This window comes from Rhinichthys klamathensis, unplaced genomic scaffold, assembly GCF_029890125.1.
Source record: "Rhinichthys klamathensis goyatoka isolate OS25496 unplaced genomic scaffold, OSU_Roscu_1.1 h1tg000140l_1, whole genome shotgun sequence".
Lineage (NCBI taxonomy): Eukaryota > Metazoa > Chordata > Actinopteri > Cypriniformes > Leuciscidae > Rhinichthys > Rhinichthys klamathensis.
In genome coordinates this window covers 2,322,337-2,348,561 of record NW_026606675.1, presented here as the reverse complement: position 1 = coordinate 2,348,561, position 26,225 = coordinate 2,322,337, and the positions used below count along the sequence as shown (strand labels likewise).

At 38.5% G+C, this 26,225-nt stretch overlaps 2 protein-coding genes across 3 annotated transcripts in view; both read left to right on the top strand.

Moving 5' to 3' along the window:
* Window positions 1-592: 592 nt before the first annotated feature.
* On the top strand, window positions 593-3,049 carry LOC130089995 (uncharacterized). Its single transcript, XM_056257649.1, has 2 exons — window positions 593-799; window positions 2,357-3,049. Exons 1-2 carry the CDS (start codon window positions 670-672, stop codon window positions 2,971-2,973), a joined length of 747 nt encoding a protein of 248 aa, XP_056113624.1. The 5' UTR covers window positions 593-669; the 3' UTR covers window positions 2,974-3,049.
* A 17,122-nt stretch (window positions 3,050-20,171) lies between these two features.
* The window catches only part of gabbr2 (gamma-aminobutyric acid (GABA) B receptor, 2), a 255,725-nt gene continuing 249,671 nt past the window's right edge, over window positions 20,172-26,225 (top strand). For both annotated transcript variants that reach the window (XM_056257645.1, XM_056257646.1), the window contains exon 1: window positions 20,172-21,150. In XM_056257645.1, coding sequence (XP_056113620.1) covers window positions 20,839-21,150 — 312 coding nt within the window. In that variant the 5' untranslated portion in view covers window positions 20,172-20,838. The remainder of the gene's footprint in view (window positions 21,151-26,225) is intronic.

Sequence of the window (26,225 nt, the reverse complement as noted above, 5' to 3'; positions counted from 1 at the left end):
GTAACAGATTAGACAGTTGTTAAATGTGTAAATTAGGCTACTTGGAAAAATATGATGGAGATGTTTTGAAGGACATTAAAGGTAAGAGTGTTGTATTGCAGCTATTAGCCTAACGTTAACTTACATGTTTAGATGGTGGCTTTGTTGTGGCCTGAAGTAAGACGTCATGCCTCCTCTCCAAGCTTTTTGAAAATTAGGCTATAGGCCTACTATTTGGGGTTATTATATATAATTTAACTTCTAATGGAGTTGCGTTCTGTACATTAATGCCCCACTTTTCCTTCTCTTTCTGCATCTTTCTTAAATGGAGGACTTCTTTTCATTTGCTATGCACTGTAGGCTATCCTTTTTAAATATCAGTTTATTGTAGGCTAGGGCCTACTTCTGAATTTCTTTCCGAGTTTCCCCAGAATTGGAATAATTTACACTATTTGTGTCTAAGGGGCCGTTCACACAGAACGCATTTTTACTTTTCCATTGTTTTTCTAGACTGACGTGTATAACCGTTGCGCTCGCGCCTGTTGCAGTCTGCCGCACGCTCTAAATACGCGGCGCTGCCCGCGTCTCGCGCTTTTCAAAGCAAAAAAAAAAAAAAACGCGTTCTGTGTGAACGAGCCTTAAGCCAACGTTATATATGCTCCAGTTACAATTTCCTCGTTTGATTTAATTATGGACAATTGCATTTACCCATCTCAGCTGTTTATTTCTCCTCAAGTCATCTTTCAAAGGGTCTGTGCAATAACCAGCCTCCAAAAAACTGCCATTACGGACACTGATGCCAGACAATCTACAAAGGAAGGTAACTTTGTCATCTTTGTCTGTTCCTTTATGATGTGAGGTGATGTCGCCCACAGACGTACACAGACTCTTAAGTGAATTGATTAGATTACCTTCACTAAAGCAGCCTCGAGTGCATCAGTATGGAAAGTGCCTGCTGCTCTTCACAAAGTCACAGAAGTGCAACTGAGAATCGAGTACCATTTGTTTTGTCCTTTGTTTTTTTGTTTGTCATTGAAGTATTGAGGTTATATTCAGTTGAAATTTTAAAGGGACCATATCATGTTTTTTCTTCACCAAGATTAGATTTTTTCCTTTATTATAATATTAGTTTTTGATCCTTATAATTAAATTAATAAGCTATACATGTATGATTTTAATGTAAACACTCTTTTGACATATGACATGAGAACTTACATTAAAAAGTTTGGGGTTTTAAAGAAATGAATACTTTTATTCAGCAAGGATGCATTTATCAAAAGTCACAAGACATTTATAATGTTACAAAAGATTTATTTTTCAAACAAACCGTTGTTTTGAACTTACTATTCTTCAAAGTGTCTCGAAAAATATGAATCATAGTTTCTACACAAATATTAAGCAGCTCAACTGTTTTCAACATTTCTAATAATAAGAAATGTTTATTGGGCTGTGAATCAGCATATCAGAATGATTTCTGAAGGATCATGTGACTGAAGACTGGAGGATTTATGCTGAAAATACAGTTTTGCATCACAGGAAAAAATTACATAGAAAACAGTTGTTTTAAGTAAGGGATAATGTACATATATGTTGTTAACACTAAATAAACCTCTACATGGTGACGCAAAAAGCTTGTTTCTGCCATGGAAGAAACAAGAAAAAGGTAATTGCAACTTTTTACCTCACAATTCAGATTTTTTTCCGCAATTGCGAGCATTGCTTTTTTCTCAGAATTACGTGATATAGGCTATAGTCACAATTGCAGAATTGTACTTTATAACTCTCAATTCCGAATATATATCTCACTTTTCTGAGAAAATAAGTGAGATATAAACTCGCAGTTGTAACTTGTGAGAAAAAAACTTTTGTCAATCATTGTGGAGTTAAGGAATAATATCAGCCTACCTATATCTTACAGCAAGCTGGTTTTGTAGCTTGGTGTTATTCTCTTTTTGGACTAAAGAGTAAGTTTTCAGTTCTACAAGTTTTATTTCCAAAGTTGAAGAAAAATGACATTTCTCATGATTTGACCCCTTTAAGCAGGATCAAACAGGTTTGTTATGGTGACACATTATGGGATTTCAAGTTATGCTGTTGTTTGACTCTTTCTTTGTATTTCATCAGATTTATTGATTTACAGTGGAACTCATATCCTCTCTTACCATTTCAACAAGTAAAGGAAATTGTCTATAGCATGTGATCACAGTGACTGAGGGGAAATCAATCTTGGGAAAAGCATATATCTTAGATTTATTTACAGACTTGTTAAAGGTCAAAACGAATTAAACCCATTTTTCACCATTTTTGTGTTCTTTCAAAAATGTTTGACCTTTTGGTTTAAATGTTGATCTTTCTCTCTCTCTCTCTCTTGTCACAGATTATTTGTCAACGTCTGTTAGTGTTCAAGGACAAGAATACTTCAAGAACCCTCAAGTTTATTTAAAAAACAGTCGAGGTCAGAAGAGCCTTGCAAACTTTGCAAGGGTGCCGTCCAAAAGCATGGAGAGACCGGATGTTAAACCTAGACGATCCAAGTTCCTCCCAAGGCTATACACCATAAAACGTGGACCTTTTGGTCACCTTAAAGCCATCACCAAAACAACTGACCTCAGGTTCTGCACGGGAATCAACCACCTTTCCAGAGACCTTCAAAGCTCAGGACTAAACGCTTGTTTTATCCAAACTGTAACGGCGACAAAAATGGTTTGTGGGATTGAAAGGTATAAGTGCGCAGGCTGTCTGTGCTACTACAATAAGCTGGAGCAGCTGATGGCACACATAAAGCAGGGCTGGATAGAAGGCTACAGCTGCAAAGCATTCTACCGTAAGCTGAAGGACATGCAGGACTGCAGGGAGTTACTGACCGTACGTGAAGAAAAAGCAGCAGCTTCTGAAAGCGACCCTCGGCTCAGTGCCTCCTCGAGTCTGAGGCAGAGCGCCGGGGACGAGAAGTTGAACATGATCCTCAAGTGGCTGCAGGACATAACAATATAACCAAGGTCTAAAGTCATGTCAAGTTGTTGGGAAGGATTTCATTAAAACTTTATGGCTGCTTTTTTTTTTCAAGTTTAGATTTTCTGAGACATTTTGTTGAAATGTCCTGGTTGCTTTTCCCCATATAATGACAGTGAATGGGGACATTCTGTCAACTTCCAAAAAGAAGCTCATAAAATCGGTCCATATGGCTTGTGCACTATATTTCAGATCATCTGAAATCATATAGACCTTATGCACCAGAGAAACGAGGGCACCGCCATCTTTAGAATATTGTCTTTGAACTTCCGTTTTTGCGGTCGCTCTGTATATTTCTATGGCATCGCTGTCCAGGAGTAATAAGCTGGTGAAGTTGATTTACTTATTGTAGAGTTAACGAAAGTTATCATGAGCATTGTAATGTTTATGATAAGAATTGTAAAGCATATGTCTTAACAAATGGACCTTGGGAATTTTTTTAACGAGCCGTTCATTCATAACTATGCAAGATCGCTGTGAAAATACAGACCGGAAGTCAAAAGACAATGAGCTCAGCGCTGAAAAGGGGCGTGGCTACATAAGGTCTATAGCTTTATGTGAAGAAGAAAAATGATTCACTGATAAACCTATTTTACTCTTTTACAGTTAAATCTATTTTGCACTTTAACACATTGAAATATGGCTGATTAAGATGTGTTGAGCCAAGTTTGATATATACAGGTCCTTCTCAAAAAATTAGCATATTGTGATAAAGTTCATTATTTTCCATAATGTAATGATAAAAATTAAACTTTCATATATTTTAGATTCATTGCACACCAACTGAAATATTTCAGATCTTTTATTGTTTTAATACTGATGATTTTGGCATACAGCTCATGAAAACCCAAAATTCCTGTCTCAAAAAATTAGCATGTTTCATCCGACCAATAAAAGAAGTGTTTTTAATAGAAAAAAAAAGTCAACCTTCAAATAATTATGTTCAGTTATGCACTCAATAGTCAATACTTGGTCGGGAATCCTTTTGCAGAAATGACTGCTTCAATGCGGCGTGGCATGGAGGCAATCAGCCTGTGGCACTGCTGAGGTGTTATGGAGGCCCAGGATGCTTCGATAGCGGCCTTAAGCTCATCCAGAGTGTTGGGTCTTGCGTCTCTCAACTTTCTCTTCACAATATCCCACAGATTCTCAATGGGGTTCAGGTCAGGAGAGTTGGCAGGCCAATTGAGCACAGTAATACCATGGTCAGTAAACCATTTACCAGTGGTTTTGGCACTGTGAGCAGGTGCCAGGTCGTGCTGAAAAATGAAATCTTCATCTCCATAAAGCTTTTCAGCAGATGGAAGCATGAAGTGCTCCAAAATCTCCTGATAGCTAGCTGCATTGACCCTGCCCTTGATAAAACACAGTGCACCAACACCAGCAGCTGACATGGCACCCCAGACCATCACTGACTGTGGGTACTTGACACTGGACTTCAGGCATTTTGGTATTTCCTTCTCCCCAGTCTTCCTCCAGACTCTGACACCTTGATTTCCGAATGACATGCAAAACTGAGCAACAGTCCAGTGCTGCTTCTCTGTAGCCCAGCTCAGGCGCTTCTGCCGCTGTTTCTGGTTCAAAAGTGGCTTGACCTGGGGAATGCGGCACCTGTAGCCCATTTCCTGCACACGCCTGTGCACGGTGGCTCTGGATGTTTCTACTCCAGACTCAGTCCACTGCTTCCGCAGGTCCCCCAAGGTCTGGAATCGGTCCTTCTCCACAATCTTCCTCAGGGTCCGGTCACCTCTTCTCGTTGTACAGCGTTTTTTGCCACACTTTTTCCTTCCCACAGACTTCCCACTGAGGTGCCTTGATACAGCACTCTGGGAACAGCCTATTTGTTCAGAAATTTCTTTCTGTGTCTTACCCTCTTGCTTGAGGGTGTCAATGATGGCCTTCTGGACAGCAGTCAGGTCGGCAGTCTTACCCATGATTACGGTTTTGAGTAATGAAACAGGCTGGGAGATTTTAAAAGCCTCAGGAATCTTTTGCAGGTGTTTAGAGTTAATTAGTTGATTCAGATGATTAGGTTAATAGCTTGTTTAGAGACCCTTTTCATGATCTGCTAATTTTTTGAGACAGGAATTTTGGGTTTTCATGAGCTGTATGCCAAAATCATCAGTATTAAAACAATAAAAGACCTGAAATATTTCAGTTGGTGTGCAATGAATCTAAAATATATGAAAGTTTAATTTTTATCATTACATTATGGAAAATAATGAACTTTATCACAATATGCTAATTTTTTGAGAAGGACCTGTATATTAGACATAGGCTACCATTCAAAAGTTTGACCTCGTTTAGATTTTTATGTTTTGAACGTTCTCAGCATGGCTGCATTTAAAAATACAGTAACATCAATAATATTGTGAAACTTTTATATTTTAATACAATTAAAATGTAATTTATTCCTGTGATGGCAAAGCTGAATTTTCAGCATCATTACTGCAGTCTTTGTGGGGAACAGAGCTGCCAGGACACGAAACGGGGGTGAGTAAATGATACAGAATTTACATTTTATGGTAAATTGTGCCGTTAATTTAACTCCCTCTGTTTATAATAATTATGCATAAGACTCTTCAGAATCTGAAAGGATTTTTTTTTTTGCCTTCTGAATGAAATGCTTAATCAGGTCGCAAGGTTGCATTAAAACCTAAAAATATCCATTGTGATGCTGCATCAATATTTAAAAATTATTCAGAGACAATTACTGGCACCTTAAGCAATATTACCGCTTCCAATTTAAGACGAGCCTGAGAAGTGTAGAAAATATTTCCATTATTGACACGGTGATGAGCACAGTCACAACACATATCACACTTGCATGGCAAAGTATGGAATCTGCTCATCTTTCCATTCCAAAACAAATGTTCATGGCATTTCCTGTCAAAACACGCATGTATCATTCTGGAAAGAGGGAAAAATCCACACATTTAAACCTGAGGTCAGTTAATTTCAGAAATCTATCTATCTATCTATCTATCTATCTATCTATCTATCTATCTATCTATCTATCTATCTATCTATCTATCTATCTATCTATCTATCTATCTATCTATCTATCTATCTATCTATCTATCTATCTATCTGTCTGTCTGTCTGTCTGTCTGTCTGTCTGTCTGTCTGTCTGTCTGCCTGTCTAGTTTTTCCATCCATCTTTAAATCTAATTTTCCATCCATCCATTATTATATCTATCTAATTTTTCCATCCATCCATTATTATATCTATCTAATTTTCCCATCCATCCATCATAATTTTTTTTATCTAATCCATCCATCCATCATTATACAGCATTTATCAAATTTTACAAACTTATCCATCCATTGACACACATAATGTCTTTTAGGGGTGTTTTGTAAGGGAGACAGTTGCTTGCAGCAAGCAAGACACGTGAGATAAAAGATCTGTGTGATGTGTCAGGCAAAGAAAGAGAAGTGTCCTCTGACAGTTTTTATTTTGTGGTGGGAGACTGAAGCACAAGTGCTTTGAAAGCTGTTTTACAAAGCATTCATGTGTCACTCATAGCTCGCACATGACAGCCACCTTAAAAGATTTGAAGAGATCCACTGCTGACAGGCATGGTGGCATCACTGTAAAGCCCTCATCTATTTTTCTGTCAGGAGTACAATCTTTTTGTTGTTGGATAGCATAGATTACATATTCTCTCTTCTGAGAATGTCACAGATTCCTCAAATTCCAAGGGAGATACTGCTGAGACATTTGCATGTTCGCTAAAGCCCATGTTTAGGTATTGCCGCTACAGGGCGTCCTGTCTTTCTCTGACAGGACGGCTGGTGTTTCCTGCCACAATAGATCGGTCGGCTGTCTCTGCAGTAGGTGAGTGGGCTGTGAAGAGATTGTGTGCAGGGGGTGCCGGTGTCTTGCCAAGAAACCGACCTTTTCAAAGAGGCAATCGATGAGGCCCAGCACCGGGGCTCCGGAACATTCAAGCCTGTCAGGTGGGTGGGAGGAAGTTCATACAGACAGCGGTGGCGTGCTAATTGCTCGGGCTTGCTGGCACCCCTACTGTTTTGGTGCAGATGGTGAGGGTCTGTGTCCCTGTGGTGTCCATACTAGCCTTAGGAGGGCTACAGTTCTCATACTGAAGTCTTGCCAAAGCATGCTTTTCTCCATATGAGGCCACACCTACAACCGGCACTCTATTAGCAACATAGCCACACTGGAAGCTGAAACTGCTAATTAAATAGGATTTCTGTAGAAAATGCGAGTGGAAAACTCACTGTCACTGTACTGGAGTGTTGTGGGAGGTTGCCAGGGCGTTGCCGCGTTGGAATGTGGTTGCTAGGTGGCTGCTAATTGGCATATTTTGAGCTGGCTTATTGAACAAAATGTTCGTGAGCCAGTGGCACCTACAGCAGCGTATTGACTCCGGGATAAATCCCATCCAAGTGATTGCTAAAGGCTGAAGAGAGAACATGTTTAGTATGAATATAAATTCGGACATTTTTGCCATGTGGTCATTGTCATGTGACCTACAGCATCGGTTGTGTTGCTTCACTGCCATTCACAACTCCTTTCCCGTGGCCACTTGATAGTAAAGTGTCCATTGGATGTGCACTTCAGAATCTCACCAGAAGTAAGTCATCCAGTTTTCGCCTACTGTTTTATGAGTTCTGTAAATTTGGACATACTATTCTTTTCACATACTGTTTTTTTGTTTACTATGTTTTTGGCTACTAGTCTATGATAGTCTATGATATTCTAGTCTCTAGATATGCCTTGGGTCTCTCCTTCAGTAAAAGGCCTTCTCACATCAAGACAAATATTCGATAATTGATAAATATTTTTATTTGAATGAATGGTTGTTTAATGCATCTGTTCAGACTGCCACAAAAATTGGCATGCGACCCGGGAGGTGTTCTAATCTCTTTTTCATTGCACTATACGAAGACTGGCCAACCAATACAATTTGCACTGTAACATAAACTAAGCATAATGTTTTTTTGTTGTTGTTGTAAATTTGTACGTTTTCAGACAAATCGCATTTTAAAATCAGACTGAATTTTTGTGCAAGAAAATGGTATTGGTGTAAACAGGCCTTAATTCTACAGAATTGAGAATTAAGAATAAGTCTGGTGACTTAGAAAAGTAATAGCAAACTTTTATTTTAACATCCCTCATGATTTGAGCTGTTATTCTGCTGTTTTTCCCTACTCTTAAGAATGAGCAATAGAAATAGTGTTTAGCAAAAAAAAAAAAACCAAGCACTACTAACTGGTGCTTGCATCAACTGTATTATTCGTGACATCTTTTCATTCCTTCAAGGAAAGTTTATAGATTTTCTTTTGCAAAAATAAATAAATAAATAAATAGAATAAATCTGTGAATATATTGAAAAAAAGGGGGGTCGGTGGTTAGTGGTCTGCTTTAGTGGCCGATGCTCTCAGATCAAACACTTTACTGTTGCTCTTGTGCCATGGTTCTCTTTGGTATGTAAATGAATCTTCTGTGGCTTTCTTCATTCAAGCCCTAAGTGGTGATGTGGGGTCTCTATTTTAGGAAATGGAGGGAGTCACTGGAATCAAGGCAGCCATTTTCTAAAGTCTGTATTATGCTTATTGAGAATTCATTGAATATTCATTCTATTATATATATGCAATGCTATACCGCTAGCTTATTTGGGGCTAAAACATACTTTATTTTGCATTCGATATCCTTGATTTGAAATAGCTACATAATTTATCCTTCCTGAATAACTCGGAGTGGCAACCACCACATACTTCTGTGATTCACAGATCTAAGCCATGTGAATCCTAGACTCCATCTGTCAAGTTTTTCCATATCACTGTATGGCTTCTGGGCTTGTGAATCTGTATTACTGTATCTGTGATGACTAGGTGAGAAGGATAGTGGCAGTTTGCCTGGCAGTTGGGCTTCTTCTTCTAATGAGAGAAGTCTGCATCATTATCGATTGACCTGGTCACTGGATGCGTGTCTCAGACTCTTAATGGGATGATGGGGTGGCGTGCTGAGAGAAGGAAGAATGTGCCAACAGCGGGCAAATGCTAAAATGTGTGTGGGCAACAGGAGAGAAGTGAGTAAGATTTTGTGGACGGGACAGTGTTTTTAAGAGGTTTTCTGTACAAATCTGGTTACAGGAAAAATTTTACAGGTTAATTAGTCCTTTTGCAATTAGGTTGTTTGCTTTTGTTGGATATTGCTTTTCTGGCCAGATCATTCAATATAAATATAAGACCAAGTTTCTGCTTCTGGCACAAGTTTAGCTTTATTTATTTATTGTTTGTTTACTTATTTTTATTTACTTGTTTATTTATTTAACAAAATGCCGGTAGTACAGTATATATGCTAGTATACTACATACAGTATAACAGTAGTGTGTATATGTTTAGGGTCAGTAAGATATTTTGGTTATTGGTTATTTAGGTGTCATTAGTGTAATTGTATATTTAAGTACTGAGAATATTAATTAACAACATGTACTTACTATAGGGTTTGGCTGTGGGTTAGTTGGATATAATTATGCATAATTTACTGTTATTATGGTAAGTACATGTAACATGTAACAAGGACACTGTAAAATAAAGTGTTACTGATATATATATTTAAAATAAATTAATAGTTTTATTCAGCAAGGATGCATTAAGTTAATAAAAATGGATGTTTTCACAAAAATATGAGCAAACGTTTTTAACATTGATAATAATAATGTTTCCTAAGGTGCAAATCAGCATATTAGAATTATTTCTGAAGAATTATGTGACAATGATGCCTGGAATAACAATGCTAAAAATTCAGCTTTGCATCACATGAATAAATTAATTTTTAAATTGTAGTAATATTTCACAATATTACTGTTTTACTGTATTTTTTATCAAATAAATGGAGCCTTGGTGAGCATAAGAGACTTCTTTCAAAAACATTAAACATCTTTTTATATATATTTTATTATTACTGTATTATCATATATGAACTTTATCATCAACCAAATTAAATCTATTTTCGTCAATGCTAAATCCTTTCTGATTACTCCATCTATGACGCATGCCATTAAGTATTCCAGGATTTCTATTAATGTAAAACAGAAAATGAGATCTTAATGCACTTTCTGTCTGGGTCTGCTCCACTCTCCTCAGAGAGAAAACCCATCAGGACTCCATCACCAATCCATACTGCTAAGTGTTTCAAATTGTCATTAACCTTGTCTGTAATTTTATTCCAGCCATTTAAGTCACATGCCCTTTCTGGAACAAACATTCCTTCTCCTTGGATTCAACTCATTCCATAACTCTGATCCTGAAGCAACATTCCAGTGCAAAGGGAAGGACATCCATGGTGCATGTGTGGTATAGGCTTCATTAGTGTGTGTGTGGAATGCATGTTTATTTAACACAGGAGAAACAACTGTGTTAATGTGCTGCACAACTGGGCATGGAGCAGCAAATAATGAAAACAAGAAGAGAAAAGAATGCACTAATGCATAGAACTAATATAAGCTGCATCCCAATTCAGAGGCTGCATCCTTTGAAGGCGAATGCGTCACAGCGGTGGGACAAAGGCAGTCCCAATTCGAACAAATGCGTCCTTCTTTCCCGCAAAGGATGAAATTAGTGGATCCTTCGCAGCCTAGCCAATCACTTTTATTTTTGGTAAGTATTGGATTTTATCTTGCTGTGTGTATTTAACTCTTTCATCGCCACTGATGGACATTTCCGTTATTCGTGAGACAACTCTTCACCCCCATTGACGGAATTTTCCGGTTTTCCGTGTTTTAACTGTTATACGGCAGGGGGCACTATGACACATTTTCTAAACAGAGTACTGAATCTCCAGATTAATGCAAAGAAGCAGCAGAAACAAGCGATAGCATATGTAAGCAGATGCATATGTAAAATAACGCGATTAACATTAAACAGCATATAAATCAAAACTGCCCAATGTTACCGAATGAAATGTCGACCCAGGACGAGGTAACGGACTGTGAAGCTTTGGGGGTGTTGATGGACTTGATCTACTCCATCTTTGTTTTGATCATTGTTGTGTATCCGATCCAGACGTAGTCTTTGACAAAAACGCTCAAAATGCTACTTTTTTAAAATAAAACTTTAACCCACATTCTAGTGTTGATAAAAAAGAATACATGAAGCTAGAATAACAGGTTTGTTTGTTTGTTTGTTTAAAAGCAGAGGGTCTGTTCTTTCTTGTAATAGCCTATATTGCATGTTAAGATATTACAACAAAATATTCTGGGGGCCATGAAACTTTTGTGAAAAGATCAAAAATGCTGGTGCTGGCTGGCAACTTTTTAAAAAAAAAATGCTGGCGAGGAAAGAGTTGATACAAATGTAAAAAAACAAACATATAAGTGGTTCAAATGTTGACTTCTATCTTACCAAAATGCGACTTTATAGTTTATACCAGGGTTGTCCAAACTTGGTCCTAAAGGGCGTTAAATTGGGGTTGGACAGTGGCCCTCCATGAGCAGAATTGGACTCCCATTTGTCATTTTAGGTTTCAGAAGGGTGCTCGCGAACGCTCCCTTTATGGTCGATAAACGCCCTCTATGCGAACTTTTCACAGCAGGCATACCCAACAGCAAAACTGCAAAACGTCACTAAAGTGTGAACCCAGAGGAAGATCGCGAGGGCTTAGTGTTCCATTTGGGACAGGGCCAATGTGTACATAAATGGACCAAGGTCAACAAATTTAGACAGGCTATAAGCCTAGTTTTGTTTTCAGACAGTTGAATATTACTTTCAATTACTGCGACTCGCCAACTGCAGCTGTCACAGTTGCCAGGCGACAAAAGAACAATCCCCGTAGGCTAAACTATCACATTTAAAAAAGTTTGGTTCGACCTTCGCAGACTTTGAAGGCATAGTCTTCGAAAGATGAAGCCTCTGAATTGGGACGCAGCTATATAAACATGCCATACAGAACCGCAGACGAATCACCCTACCCTATTTTTCTGGTAAAGTAAATGTTTTGAAATACAATGTAGAATGTATTTTGTAAAAGTATTTGTACAGTTTTACGTCTCATATGCCAAATACTACGTTTTAGATGATAGTACGTTAATAATGTCCCTTTTCAGAATCGTTGCAAACATACAAAAAATGTATGTGTGCAAGAACCAAACTTTATGTACAATAAGTACAAAAAAATACTAATGGGATCCTTTGGCTTTTCCGCACAAAGGTAGTGTTTTTTATCGGTCTGCTCCTGATGTTGAGCTGTTCCAAACAAGCAGTAATTTACCAGGGGCCTAAGAGTTATTTACCTGCCTTCCTGCACCGTAACTCCCCCTTGTGTTTCAGCCTTTGCTGATTCCACACTTGGCTTGCTTTCATAGCAGTGACGGCAGAAGCTAAATCTGCTCGATTTGAGAGCTGTAAGGTAAACAAACAAAGTATTTTGGTTGAAGGACACAGATGTAACTTAAAAAAAATAAAAAAATGGAAAACATCTATTTATTCAGCATTTCGAGATGAGATCCGGCCATGTGTGCTGTAAAAGTGAGATATGATTAGCAGATAGGGTCCGAATACTCAAAGCACAATGCAAGCAATGCATAGAACAGCATTCAACACTATAATAATTTCATGCTCATACAATATGAATCCAGTGTCTTTGCTGGTGTGGCCGTGGCCCTGAGGGGATTTCAGTTTTTTTTTTTTTTTCAGCCCCAGCCTGACTGATTCTGAATACAAAGAGAGAACCTCAGATCTGGAGATGGAGCCTGTGATTTGCGCTGGGTTTTGGAGTTTGTAGGTTGGACAGGGAGACTCGAGGAGGATGACCAGGAGGGCTGACGGAGAGATATGTGGCATGGCCTGGATGGATGCAGGGTTAATTGTCCAGAACCGACAGCCACCATGAGTGACCTCACAACTCACTTCGACATGTCATGTGAAGCTTCTGATATCCGTGGGGTATTTCAGATCACATTAGGGCTGTTCAGACCTGTCATCATTCAGCTGGCTGAAAAAAGTCATGGGAAATACTGATTCCTGGAATGATTCAGGTGTATAAAAACAAACAAACAGGCGAGGCCATTAGTGTTAGTAGTGTGTTGATGTCTAAGAAATGTTCTTATGGTAATGAGCGTAACCAGTGTTGGGGGTTACTCATTACAAGTAACTTGAGTTATGTAATCAGATTACTTTTTTCAAGTAACAAGTAAAGTAACGCATTACTTTTAAATTTACAGCAAAATATCTGAGATACTTTTTCAAATAGCAAGTTACTTTTTCACATTTATTGACTGACAGCTCTCCTTTCCTCATGTTGAGAAAAATTGTGAATAAGTGCAGAGACGTGTGTTAACATGATGGTTATTGTCGCTCTAGACTAAATGTGAGCATGCATTCACTAATCTCACTTGGACAAAAAAGATTCAGTATTCCCTCAAAATTAATAAAATCTTTGAAATGCAAATTCAGAATAATACACAAACCTACAATAATTAAATATGTTACATAAAACAAATATTTGTATGCATTTAATCTCACTTTATTGACTAATGTACTTGCTGCTGATCTTCGATGATAAGCAAAAATGAATTATAGATTTTTTGCTAGTGTTAAACTTTCTTCTCCTGCATCCTATTCTTCTGTGATCCAGAATGGCAGCACAGCTGAAAGGTTTGTTTGAGCTGCGTCCTCTACTGTACACGTGTGAATTTGCAATTCCTTCAGCCTTATTATTTCAATTTTGGTCTGAAAGGGCCTTTAGATTTGCCCAAAAATATAACTTTAAAAACAAAACAAAAAAACAAGCCCAGCCCAGGTGAGAAAAAGTTACGTAGCACATTACTTTTCTTAAAAAGTAACTAAGTAATGCAATTTGTTACTTTTTAAGGGAGTAACGCAATATTGTAATGCATTTCTTGTAACACATTGTGCTTTTTGGAAGGAGGGGCTTCACATAGACAGGAATTAAACGGGTGTGTTAGAGTTCAATGGAACTTGCGACCATAGTTGGCTAATGATGCTTTTGGGAAAGACATCCCAGAGCGTTACTGACAGACTGGGAAGAGAGGTGCTGCAACAATGTTAAATATGTGGGAAAAAAACATTTGAACATTCAAGCATGAAAACCTATTCTAGTAGACCCCTAAAACAAAATCAAGGCTTTGTAAAAGAGCACAGGCCTCTTTAAGTTTAAAGCTTAAAGCTTATTTTCGACAAAAAGCCAAAAGCCAACGGAGAATCCGAGGTAACTTCTAGGTTGGCCTACAAAAATATGCCATCTCTGGCACTGACTCTGGTCAGAACAACCGAGACAATACATCTATAAACAGCATATCTATAAACAGCAGAATGCAAAAAAATTGTAGTGTTAGCAAAGAAATGAGCGTTGTTCCCGTCTATTTTAAGCAGCACGAAACAGGGTGAGCCTTCAGCACATTCACTAATGAACAGAGCATCTGTTTGCTCAAACACATACAGGTCGAAGGCTCAGTATGCTGAAACAGCACTGAGACACATTTGCAACGTCCTCTGGCTCCCTCTGTGCATGAGTTGTTGAGAAAATGAGTTGTCTGCGGATTCATCAGCCTCAACCTGAAGTCTCGAGTTTGGACAGGATATTGCTCACATTAAGGACAGCCAAACATCTGTCTGAGTGCAGTGGAAGAGTGGAAGTCTCTCACTGATGGAGAACCTTGCAGGTGATGGATGTGACAGGGAGTTGGACTCTACTGGAACTCTCCACAGACACTTAACCATATTGATCAGGTTGTTTGTTGGGGGTTGTTGCTGTACAGTCAGTAGGGAAGCAGGCCTCAGGAGGTAGTCAATCTCCCTTCGACAAGACGAAGGTGGGGCCAGAAATTTGAGAGCTTTTATTTTGCTTGACAAATGAGCCAAAGAGGATGTACTGTATAGGGACTGTTCTTTTGAACTTTCTATTCATCATAGAATCCACACTTCATTAAACAGCAGAGCCATTTTCAACTAATAATAATAAGAAAAAACAGAACAAAAAATGTTTCTTGAGCACCAAGTCAGCATAAATATTAATATAATTAACACTGAAGACTAATGGTCTCTGAAAATGGACATTTGCCATTAAAGAAACAATAAATAATGTTAAATATATATATATAGAGAAAAATATATAGGCTAATGAAATTAAAAAAATCTTATATTTTAACATACAATTTTATTTTGATTATATAAATACATAAATTAAAGTTTTAATATATTATATTAATATTGTAAATGTATATATACATTTTGTTATTCGTCACAAGGCAGGACTTCTAAGTGAAAAGTACTAAAAAGCTAAAAAGTGATTAACATGGTGAAAAAAGTAAGTCATGCACAGTTCTGTTCTCCATGTTCCTAAAATCAGAATATCAAAATCTTTCAGCAGTGAACTCATAATCTTTGCAATCCTGCAAAAAAATCTTTGATTATTAACATGCTATTTCTTTTGCCCTGAAATTGTGGCTTTAAATGTGCAGTGGTCTGAAACTAACAATTCTTAAAATTGTCTAAATTATTCTGACCTTGTTTTAGGCAACTCTCTTGTCTTTCCAACAATTTAATCCTTAATCTGTACATAAGATAACAATAGGAAAATAATTTCCAAGCAGGATAAATGAAACAGTTGAGCGAGGTCAAGAAGTGTCCTTATTTTAGGATTAGTCCATCACAGTTTTGACACATGATTATCAATAGAAATATATGTTTATTAATACACAAAAAAGTCCATGCACCATTCCACCTGACTTTGTTATATTTTAAGATTAATTTCCATGCCACAATTAATTTCATTAACTGTCTGCCTCAGTCGATTAGTGTAAAGGACTGAGCTGTGGATGTACATTAATAATATTGGTACATTTTCTCTTATATCTATTGACAACACAACTGAATTCTTGTGCCGAATGAATTGAGTTCACCTCCATATAGAAGTTATACATTATGTATTTACAGTACACAGATTTTATACAGCCTGATGTAAATGGGGCGAGAATCAATCATACAGCAGTTGATGGGATTCAGAAAACGGGAACTTCTGAATCACAAAGCAGAAGAAATTCTTCAACAGCCCTGAAACCTTCCCAACTCCATATGAGTGCCAGTAACAAATACGAACAATTGCTCCTTTTTACCCCCAGAAAAACATCCCAGCTAACGGACCCTTTTTCAACAGGCCACTAAGAATCAAGAAGCTGTTTATGCTGTGATTAGTGTTGTGCAGGTATATTTCAGGGTCAACAGCATTCATGTTCTGCTCTCTAATAGGCTAAAGTGTTCCTAAAAGTGTGTATTATTTGTCCTCCTGAAACAACTTCTCTTGGGCACTACAGGCCTTCTCTGGAAGTGCTAAAGCTGCAGTCTTCTCAGTGCTCAAAAAGGGTTAAAAGCTCTGAGAGGCCCGAAGTTAATCACTGCAATTTCATTTCCAATTTTGGTGAGAGACTTGAGAGACCTTCCCCAGAGACGGAAGCTGTCTTTCCGGCGGAATTACAGAGAAAAGGTATGAGGCCTACAGAATGGCTTTAGCAGCTCATAGAGTATTCACCAGAGCACGACCACTGAAATTTGAGCCTGTGCTCAGCTGCATTGACTTTTGCCAGTGCTCCTCTTAAGAGCAAAATGTCTGATTTTCACAGAGAATGACACTGCTCAGGTGACACTTGAGTGTAAAAAAGAGCTATAGTGCTATAAAGGGCATCTTGTAAATGGTAGGCTACACATGTCACTTTTTTTTGTTCAAAATACAAAAAAAGGCCAATACATCATCAATCCTTCTTTAAAAACATGTTTTTTTCTTACACGGATTACGTGATGGTTTGCGCGGGAAATTGCGTACATGCGTCACGCGTCCGTGTGTCCAGTCATATCCGTTAGTCCGACTCCTTTGACGCGTGCAGAGGCATAGGTTATTGTCACAACGTCGATTGAGAATGGTGGACATGAAGAACGCTATCTCCAATCTCCAGAGGGTCACCTGGTTAAGAAAAAAACGCCGAAAGAACAGAGGAGAGTCTGCTGGCAAAAAGAGAACGCGGCAGAGTTTGTGCAACGAGAATTGGCAGTAGCCTGGCTTTTCGAGAAAGATTGATGACGAGGGACTTGAAATGTTGTAAAAGCGACAGAGTCTAGATGCCGTTTTTATTACTGAACAGGTGAGTAAGGTATTTTATTGAACAGATAAATTGTCATATGTAGGCAGCTCTCTAACAGGCGGGTCATTTCATTATAACTTTAGTTGTTGTAGCGCTGTGTGTGCTCGAATTTATTTTCAAAGAGGCCTACCGTGCCTATTAATGGATATAGCTACAGCAACATCGTCAGATAGTCAGCTTGAGATCCTTTCCATCCAAACTGGTTACATCTCTTAAGCCTGTGATTGAATGTTTTATGAGCAGTAGGATAATCTCTATCTTTTTTATGAGAAAGAACCATATTCATCCGCACAGTCAGGCAGAGCCTAAGCACAACCAGAACAATGTTCTTCCCCAAAATGCATGCAATTTAGTTTTTTAACTGCTAGATAATATATGGTGTACCTTTTAATTTGATTCAATAGACCTTATTCACAGCAGCGCCATCTTTTCAACGATGTATTCATTCCAGTCTTCAGTGTCACATGATCCTTCAGAAATCATTCTAATATGCTGATTTGCTGCTCAAGAAACATTTCTTAGTATTATCTCAGTTCAAAACAGTTGTGTTGCTTCATATCTTTTGGAAACCATGATCATTTCTTTTTCAGGATTCTTTGATCAATTGAAATTCCAAAAGACCAACATTTATTTGAAATAGAAATCTTTTGAAGTATTACGAATGCATGTTTTGACAGTTTTGATCAAGTTAAGGCATCCTTGCTAAATAAAAGCAATAATTAAAAAAAAAATTTTTTACAGACACCAAACTTTTTAAACTTTACATTTTCCTGATTCCTGATTCTGTTACTCTGTAGAAAAGACATGCCATAGGCTACATCAAATGTTTTAATTAATATTTGTTGAAATGATTATCACTCACAGATAATCTGATAACATTTTATGGTCAAATTTCCTTAATAAATGGCTAGACTTGGAGAGATCTTGTGGCATGGCTACTTCATAAGGCTTCATTTTTCATTTCCGCTGTTTTGAATATCTGACATTCAAAATTCAGGATGCATCCAGCAGGAATGCATTGTCAGTGCAGCACTGAAGAATGTCCTCAGGCTGTCCCATTAATCTCTATTAAGTGGAGACATGTCAGACAGGACTGTGTGTGTGTGGCAAGTCGGCAGATAGCTGTGTGTTCACCTGCATCAAGTGTTGACTTCACAGGATCTTCAGGGCATAAATGAATCCAGGTTCTTAGAGATGTCACCACAAAGTTGACATTCAGATGCACAGTATAAGTTGATATAACAAAAGATAATTGTGTATCTATGCTGTTTTCCATCTACAGTATATAAAAAATACTGTACATTTGACTATTGTCTAACAATATATGTTCATTCTATCTTGCAATATAGCTGAAGTCAAAAGCTTGGGGTTAGTAAGATTTTAATACTTCAATTCAGCAAGGGAGCATTAAATTGATTAAATGTGACAGTAAAGACTTTTGCATAAACAAAATATTTATATTTCAAATCAATTCTGTTCTTTTGAACCTTTTGTTCCTCAAATAATTTTTAAACATGTTTTGGAGTTTCCACAAAAATAGGAAGCAGCACAACTGTTTTCAACTTCGATAATAATACAAATATTTTTTAGCACCAAATCACCGTATTAGAATGATTTCTGAAGGATCATGAGACACTGAAGACATTGCATCACATTAATAAATTACACTTTAAAATGTATTTAAATATAAAACTGTTATTTTAAATTGTAATAACTATAATCGTTTGGCTTGATCTTCCCACTTTCTGTGTGTCCCTGTATTTTAATCCACCACGTTTGTGCTTGAGTTTCTTATCATATTCTCTAGCAGAAAGGAGGGAGGTGTCTCGCATAAAGCAAACAGATGGGACAACAACTTGACCTATTTCTTCATCTAGAAATCACACAACAGAAAGTAATACACAGACAGTGGTGAACAAAGCCATAAGACTAAGTATAGGCTCTAAGTATAGCTTGAACCAGTAAGATAAGAGTTTACCATCAGTTTACCAATACGATGATTGTGCACTCTGGTGATGCTGGGCTGTTTTTATTATCTATCTATCTATCCATCCATCCATCCATCCATCCATCCAAAATAGTCCTGCTGGTGTAACAAATCAAATTTTATAAATATTAATATTCCATGTAGTCTCGTACTTAATATTAACTTGTGAAAAATGGCATGTACGATTAAAAAAAAATCAGAAAATTATGTTTAAAATAGTATTAAGTACAGCATGTTATACTGCTGGGCACATATACATATGTGAACCTCCTTAATTACAGTATGCATGCACAAAAAACAATATGATGAATGTATCAGGCTATGTCCACCAGGATTATATTTATTATATACAGACCTACATACTAACAGAACACACTTCATCATGGTCGAGTTCAAGTAAGTTCTCATTGACACAAAGTACAGTACACAAAAACGTATCATTTACAATAATTTAAATGCAAGTATTATGTTGCAGAAGTATGTTGTTTTTCAATTTCTTGCTTGATAATTGTGTGACACATGGTAATCTCATGCTGACAGTAAGCAAAGGCACACAGAGTTGGTGCTTTTCAGCACCTCGGACAGAAACGTTGAAATTGGCCTAATTTAGCGTGTCTTCAGGCAGAGGTGACTTCCGGTGAGTAGCATCATCATTACTACGGTGTTGTGAAATTTGCTGCCTGTTTTAATTTCCATTGCAAAACAGATCTAGCTGAACTCTAAATGCCCGAGAGGCGCATATTTTAAGCTCAGTTAGAATTGAGGCTCAATAACTTAAGAAGAGAAAAGTGAACTTTAGAACTTTATTCACATACAGGGCTGTTATAGCTAGGTGGCAGTGTTTATTTCTTGCTGTCGATGGCCAAAAAACAATGTGAAATATGATTTGAGTTAATTGTAAGGTGTCAACTCTTTGCACAAGGGTGAATCTTTAAAACTAGCTGATGTGACACTCGACGCCGCTCCAGTTATGTTTACGTTCTGACTACTACATATTTTAAAAACGACTCTATTGGGCTCAGGTGGGCAGTTTATCTGACATATTACCTCAGAGGAGACAGTATTGAACGCGTTACGAGTGAACAGCTCCCTTGTCGGTCGTTTGTTTTTTGTGAAAATATCGCTCGGTGTGGAGAATGTGTTCTGCCTGTGTCGGGCGCGCTCACACACGCGCGCACGCATACATGCACAGCGCAGCCAGCGCGCGAAAGACCTGAAGCGCATCCGCCGAAGCAGCAGCATCGGACTCGCACGGATATCCTCACTCGGATTGCTTTTACATACCAGGGCTCGCCCTCCGCAACCTCACCTATGCGCTTTCCACATCGGGATCCAACTCCTCAACTGCTTGGAATATATTCTGCTGTTAAATTTACATTCGCTATAGCGGTTGACTCAAATCAGAGCGCGCGCACCTCTGCGTAACGCACAGGCGGTTGATTGTGATGTGCGCATTTTGGTGCTCTATTGGAGGTGAAAGGAAGGATTGGGTAGGATAGGATTTGTTAAGGACCTGTGCTGAACACTAACAGGGGAAGCAGCTCGGTTTATAACCCCTGCGACAGGACACCCTCTGGTTTTACGCATCATTTCTACTCTCGAGATCGAGTGCGCGTGAGCCTGTATACTATTGCATATCATGTCTTTTCTCGTTGACTGATCGCAGCATCCAAGAGGAACCTAAAGACTGCGATGCCAGGACAGTGAGAAGGTGGATCTCAGTTGTTCGGTAGCATGGCTCCGTCCCGGAGGGACTGCAGATGTGAAATGATCTTTCTGTCGGGATGCCTACTCCTGTCCGTCTGGGGATTTCAACCTGCATTGGCGAAGGTTTGCAACGATTACACAAGGCACGGCCTGGACAACAACTGGTACATGAGGGATGGTGAGAAGTTGCCAATCATGGTCCTGATGCCGATGAATGAATCAGCGCTGATGAGCAGCATCAGTCAAGGCATCGAGCCGGCCGTTCAACTGGCCATCCAGCACATCCGCGAGTCCAGGCAGTACTCCTTCTCACTCATCACCAAAATCTACGACACCGAGGTAAATGCTTATATTGATGTGTACGTGCATGTTGCGGGGGTAAACTGCGGGCAGTGTGCGTTCGGCGCGCGCTCATGTGTAAAACGCGATTTTTCTGGGGTTTGTGCAATGTCCAGCGATTGTTTTCTATCAGATGTCTGGAGGAGGCAAAACCGATCAAGTTTGTGAAGTGTACAGGTGTTGCATAGTCTTAATGAGCAGCGCACGTGCCCGTAGCTCGTGCATTAAGTACAGCATGTTTTCTTACATCGTGGATCAGTTACCATACAAATTCATACAAATTTTAAGGATCAGGAAAACCAAATGGAACGAACGTTTATGGATTAGTAAATGGATCGATTGAACCTTTTGTTACTTGTTGTCCTCCTTGATACTGTCAAATCGATGTAAATCCAACTTACAACAAAGATCTTTTAGTATGACAAGATAGTTTATAGTTCTGCGGCACTGATAACATATGTTGTCATTTTGGCTTAGTTAATGAGAACTCAGTAAATAAGTGACTAACTGACCCAATAAATAACTCTGGGCAAAAAGTAGGCCCACAGGTAATTATTTTAATAAAGAGTATATTAAATTTCATGCTCTTATTGGGTTTTTCGGTGACAGTACCAACTGAGGAAATATGAAAATTACTTCTTTGTGCTAAAGGCACTTTTTGGCCCCCACAATCTACTATTTATGGTGGTGTGATAACCTGGGGAGACGAGAAGTTAATCAATCAGTATTTATCACCATATTTTCATGTGTTACAACAGGGAAATTAAAAAGCGCGGGAAAACGGGTAGCTAGATGTTTGCGTAATTATCAAAGTGTAAATTACCAAGGCGTTAAAATATCTGTGGAAGCTATTTCACTAGATTTAAAACAGACTGTCGCTACATGCTCTGCATATGCTTTAAGCTGGATCATTTGTGATGAAGGTCCATGACATCTGATGTCCGGTGAAGCTTTAGCAATCTATTGTGAATTGATTGTCATATTGATTTACCAGCATTTTGTCAAACAAAACTGTTTCTTCTAACAAACACACATTGTTGCTTTGATTTGTACATGATGAATCCATGCATCTGAAAGGCTTTAAGTAATATCCTTTCACACTCTCCGCAACATTCGTAATGAGCTGAATATATCAGTAGTTGGCAGCTTATTTTTACAGCAGCAAGATGAACAGATTTCAGTTCAGACATCCGTTGATCTAACATGTAATTTAACAAGATCTAAGAAGTAATCATGCATGCATGCATTAGTGTATTTATGTAAATGAGAATAGGCCACTGGAACACTTGGTGTATATGCAAGGGTGAATGACAGACTTATCATTGGCGTTTGTACATAAAAAATTGTGTAACCCTTGTAAAGCCAGGTTATATAGAAAATCTAATTTTATAGATACAATTTTATAACTTAAGGCTTAAAGACCCACTCCGATGAAAATAATGTTTTTCTAGGTGTTAACATGTTCTTGTGGCATTTTTCTGATGTTAGAGGACATACCTTGAGAAAAATAAGCTCAAAGTTGTATTTCTGAGTATTTCTACATTCAAATGGCTGTGAATCAGTAGCAGACGCTAAAATGCCGGCTAAAATAGACTGGAGTTGTGACGTAGTAACTCCATTGGGCGTCTCCACACGCGACGTCTTGGAGTGAAATAATGATCGGTGATCGGTGATAACTTTGATTAACTTCGGATAATAATAATTAACGTGTATATAATACTGTTGCCCCACCGGTATTGGGGATGTAAGCTAGCGGGAGAGACAGAGCTCTCAGCAACGGGCAGGGGGAGGGTCGTCTCCGTGCCAACGGCTCCGCCCACAACGCAGAGGCGAATTGCTAATGAGCTACTGCCGCTCTGCTGAAGCGAAGTCCCAGAATACGGCACAGGTTTTGTGATTTTGGCTAAAAATGGCATAATCATAATTTAAAGACCACTGGCAATGTTTAAAAATAGCTCAAAATATGATCGGAGTGGGACTTTAAAGGTCTGACGTCCCTGATATATTCTGACATATCTGTTTTAGTTACATTACATGCTCAACCCCCCATTTCAACTATCTGTTTTTAGCTATTTTAGTGAGGACATGTCGAATAAATTTTTATCCAGAGGTCATAGTGTTTGCTAAATGTAGCCCTCACATAAAACTTTTGGTATCAAGAGAACTAAAGCGATTTGGCTGATTTATGAACCTTTTAATAGCGATGGCGACATGTTTCATTGTATTTGTGGCGTGCGTCAGTTTGAAACATTTGGCCATCACAAGTATAGCCAAACCTGTGGATACACACACACTGACATGATGACACTCGCAAACAGTAAACAAAGCAAACAGTAGTAGCAGTGCGTATGCATGCAAGGATTTAACAGGGCAGATGTAAGTAATCAGTCCCAGAGCAGAGGCTCTTTATCCCTTTATCCCCTCTCAACGCATCCCCAGGCAGGCAGAACCCATCCGCTCGCCTCCGCCTGGGTGCTGCTGGCCGTGCCTACAGCGCTTAGCCTTTCACAGATACACTTGAAAGATCTGGAGTGAAATTAAAAAGAGAAGCCCACGTAACATTTGCACTGCGATGGACCCCCTCAGTATCTTCAGTGGACTGGAGATCATTAGTTGTACTAAAGGTCACGGTTCGGTCTTGGATCATCCAGACAGCAGGAGGGATGCCCATCGTTTTTGTAGGGGTCTGCTTTCATCTGTGGTAAATGATATTGTTTGCCTTGAGTAGTTTTCATCCGCTAAAATAGTGAGCGAGCCACAAATAGAGATAGAAAAAAGCATTGATTTACTTTTATTGTGCAATTATCCTGAAAATGGCTCAACTCTTGTCTGTTGTAGTGGTTATTTACCTGCATAGTCATAAATCTTTCAGGTCTTTCTGCTTTTCATTTTTCTTCTTCTTTGTGGTATATAATTGATATAAATGTGGATTCAATACTTCACATTTAGAGAAATGAATTTGCTTCAGAATAAACCGCTATGTTGCTTATTGCTCAAATAGAGGTATGAGAGGCTCTGACGTGAACAATTGCCCCTCAAAGTGTTTAATCAAAAGAAAAGAGAATAAAAGATCCCAGACCTTCTGATGCTCTGTGACTATCCACTTGTTAAACGGTCATTCTGACTGATTCTATCATCATTTACTCATCCTCATCTCTTTCCAAACCCGTAAGACTTTAGTTCATTCATATTCAGGAACACAAATAAAGATATTTGAATAAAATCTAAGAGCTTTCTGTCCCTCAATTGACAGTTACGCAACTACCACTTTGACGCTTTAAAAAGCTCATAAAGAGATCCTAAAACTAATCCATATGAATTGATTAATTTAGTCAACATTTTCTGAAGAGACTCAATCGCTTTATATGATGAACATATTTAATTTAGGCTTTAATTCACATATAAACATTCATCAACGCACACATCAGTTCTGGTAAATGGAAACTCAAGCTTGGTTGACGTGTGAGAACCAATGAGGTTCATTCTCCTGTTACGCAGCACGTTTGAGCTACTGCAAGCAGGGCCGGCGATTGCTATAGGCGAACTAGGCGGTTGCCTAGGGCGACAAATGTGTTGGGGGCGCGGCGCGCGGGCGCCCTCTAATGTCGCCCTTGGCCTACTTCCCATTAATCACAGAATTAGAATGACAAGCTAAACGAAAACACGTTTATTAAACATGATCATCCTAAGGCGCCCCCTCAGCCACACGTTTATTGTCGATAATTTCCTAAAGGGGGGGTTACGTTACGTTACGTTAGGCAAGTGCTCAGCTGCTGGCGCGTTGATTGAAACCCTCTGATGCACAGGGACGAAAACGGAGAAAGCAACAAGATAAAAAGAAAGCCCAGTATAGAGGTAAGTCTTCTCATCTCAGCCATTTAGGTGTCAAACGAATTTTTTTTACTTAGTATTGTGCACAGCACAGGAATGCTGGCCATCGGGACTACCGGGAGCGAATTCTTTTCCCCCAGGATGGTAGAGATTCCACGTGCTTTTTGGGCCGATACATCATACTTTTTTTTGTCTTAGTGGCCCATAAAACTCGTACATCGGCCCATTCGTTTTGCTTTGTTTAATTGGCGGCGCTGGGTTACTTCCAAGTAACAAAATTAATTATGAAAGTTTCCATTATTTTTCAGTGCATTTGTTTTACAATAGCTTATGGCTATTACTGTCATGGGATTAATATTATAACTATTATTATGTAGTAGTGTAATGTAGACAGACTCTGTCTACATTACACTACTACATAATAATAGTTATAATAGACACTGTAACTAAAAGAGGTTTGAATTTTTCTTTGTTCAATTTGCACACTGAATAAGGGTTGGAGCTTTTAATTTTGAACTCTCAAAGTGCACCAGATTGATGAATTTAACATTAAAATGCACAAAATTTTCTTACGGGGGCATACCCCCGAAACCCCCTTAGCCTTGTAGCAGACTAATAGATTAGTAATAATAGTAGTGGTGGTAGTAATTGTAATATATTACAAGTTACATGGTCAGACAAAATGTATTTGTACAATGCAACTATGTAGGATGATAGAAATATCATTGAACGTTCTATGTAGCATTTGTATGAACAATTTATTATACAGTTGAAGTCAATTTGCTTGTTGAAGTTTTGGAGAGACTAAAACTTGGGGGGCGCAAAACTCAATCTCGCCTAGGGCAACCAAAGGGCTAGAGCCGGCCCTGACTGCAAGAACCAGTGAGGTTTGTTCTTACACATCAAGCAAGTATGGTTGAACTTCTGTTTACTGTATGTTTGCTGATCAATGTTTATATGTGAATAAAATTTCCAATCTAAAATTCAAATCCTAAATTCCATCTGTTCATCATTTAAAGTGATCAAGTCTCCAGAAAATATGGACTAAACCGCTCATTTCATATGGATTAGGCAAGGGCTTTCATGTGTGCTTGACAAGTGGGCTTGACTCTATTGAAGTCAATATACTCTTGACCTCTTTGAGCCCAGCTCATACTACCACCCTGGTGTCATGCGTTCAGATATCACTGGAGCTTACGCCTCACGGAGGAGCAAATGCATCTTGTCAGATTTGCACACAGAGT

Coding starts and splice junctions, on each gene's coding strand:
- LOC130089995 (XM_056257649.1), top strand. CDS start 670: ATGGACAATTGCATTTACCCATCTCAGCTGTTTATTTCTCCTCAAGTC. Junction 800..2,356: donor CAGACAATCTACAAAGGAAG/GTAACTTTGTCA, acceptor CTCTTGTCACAG/ATTATTTGTCAACGTCTGTT.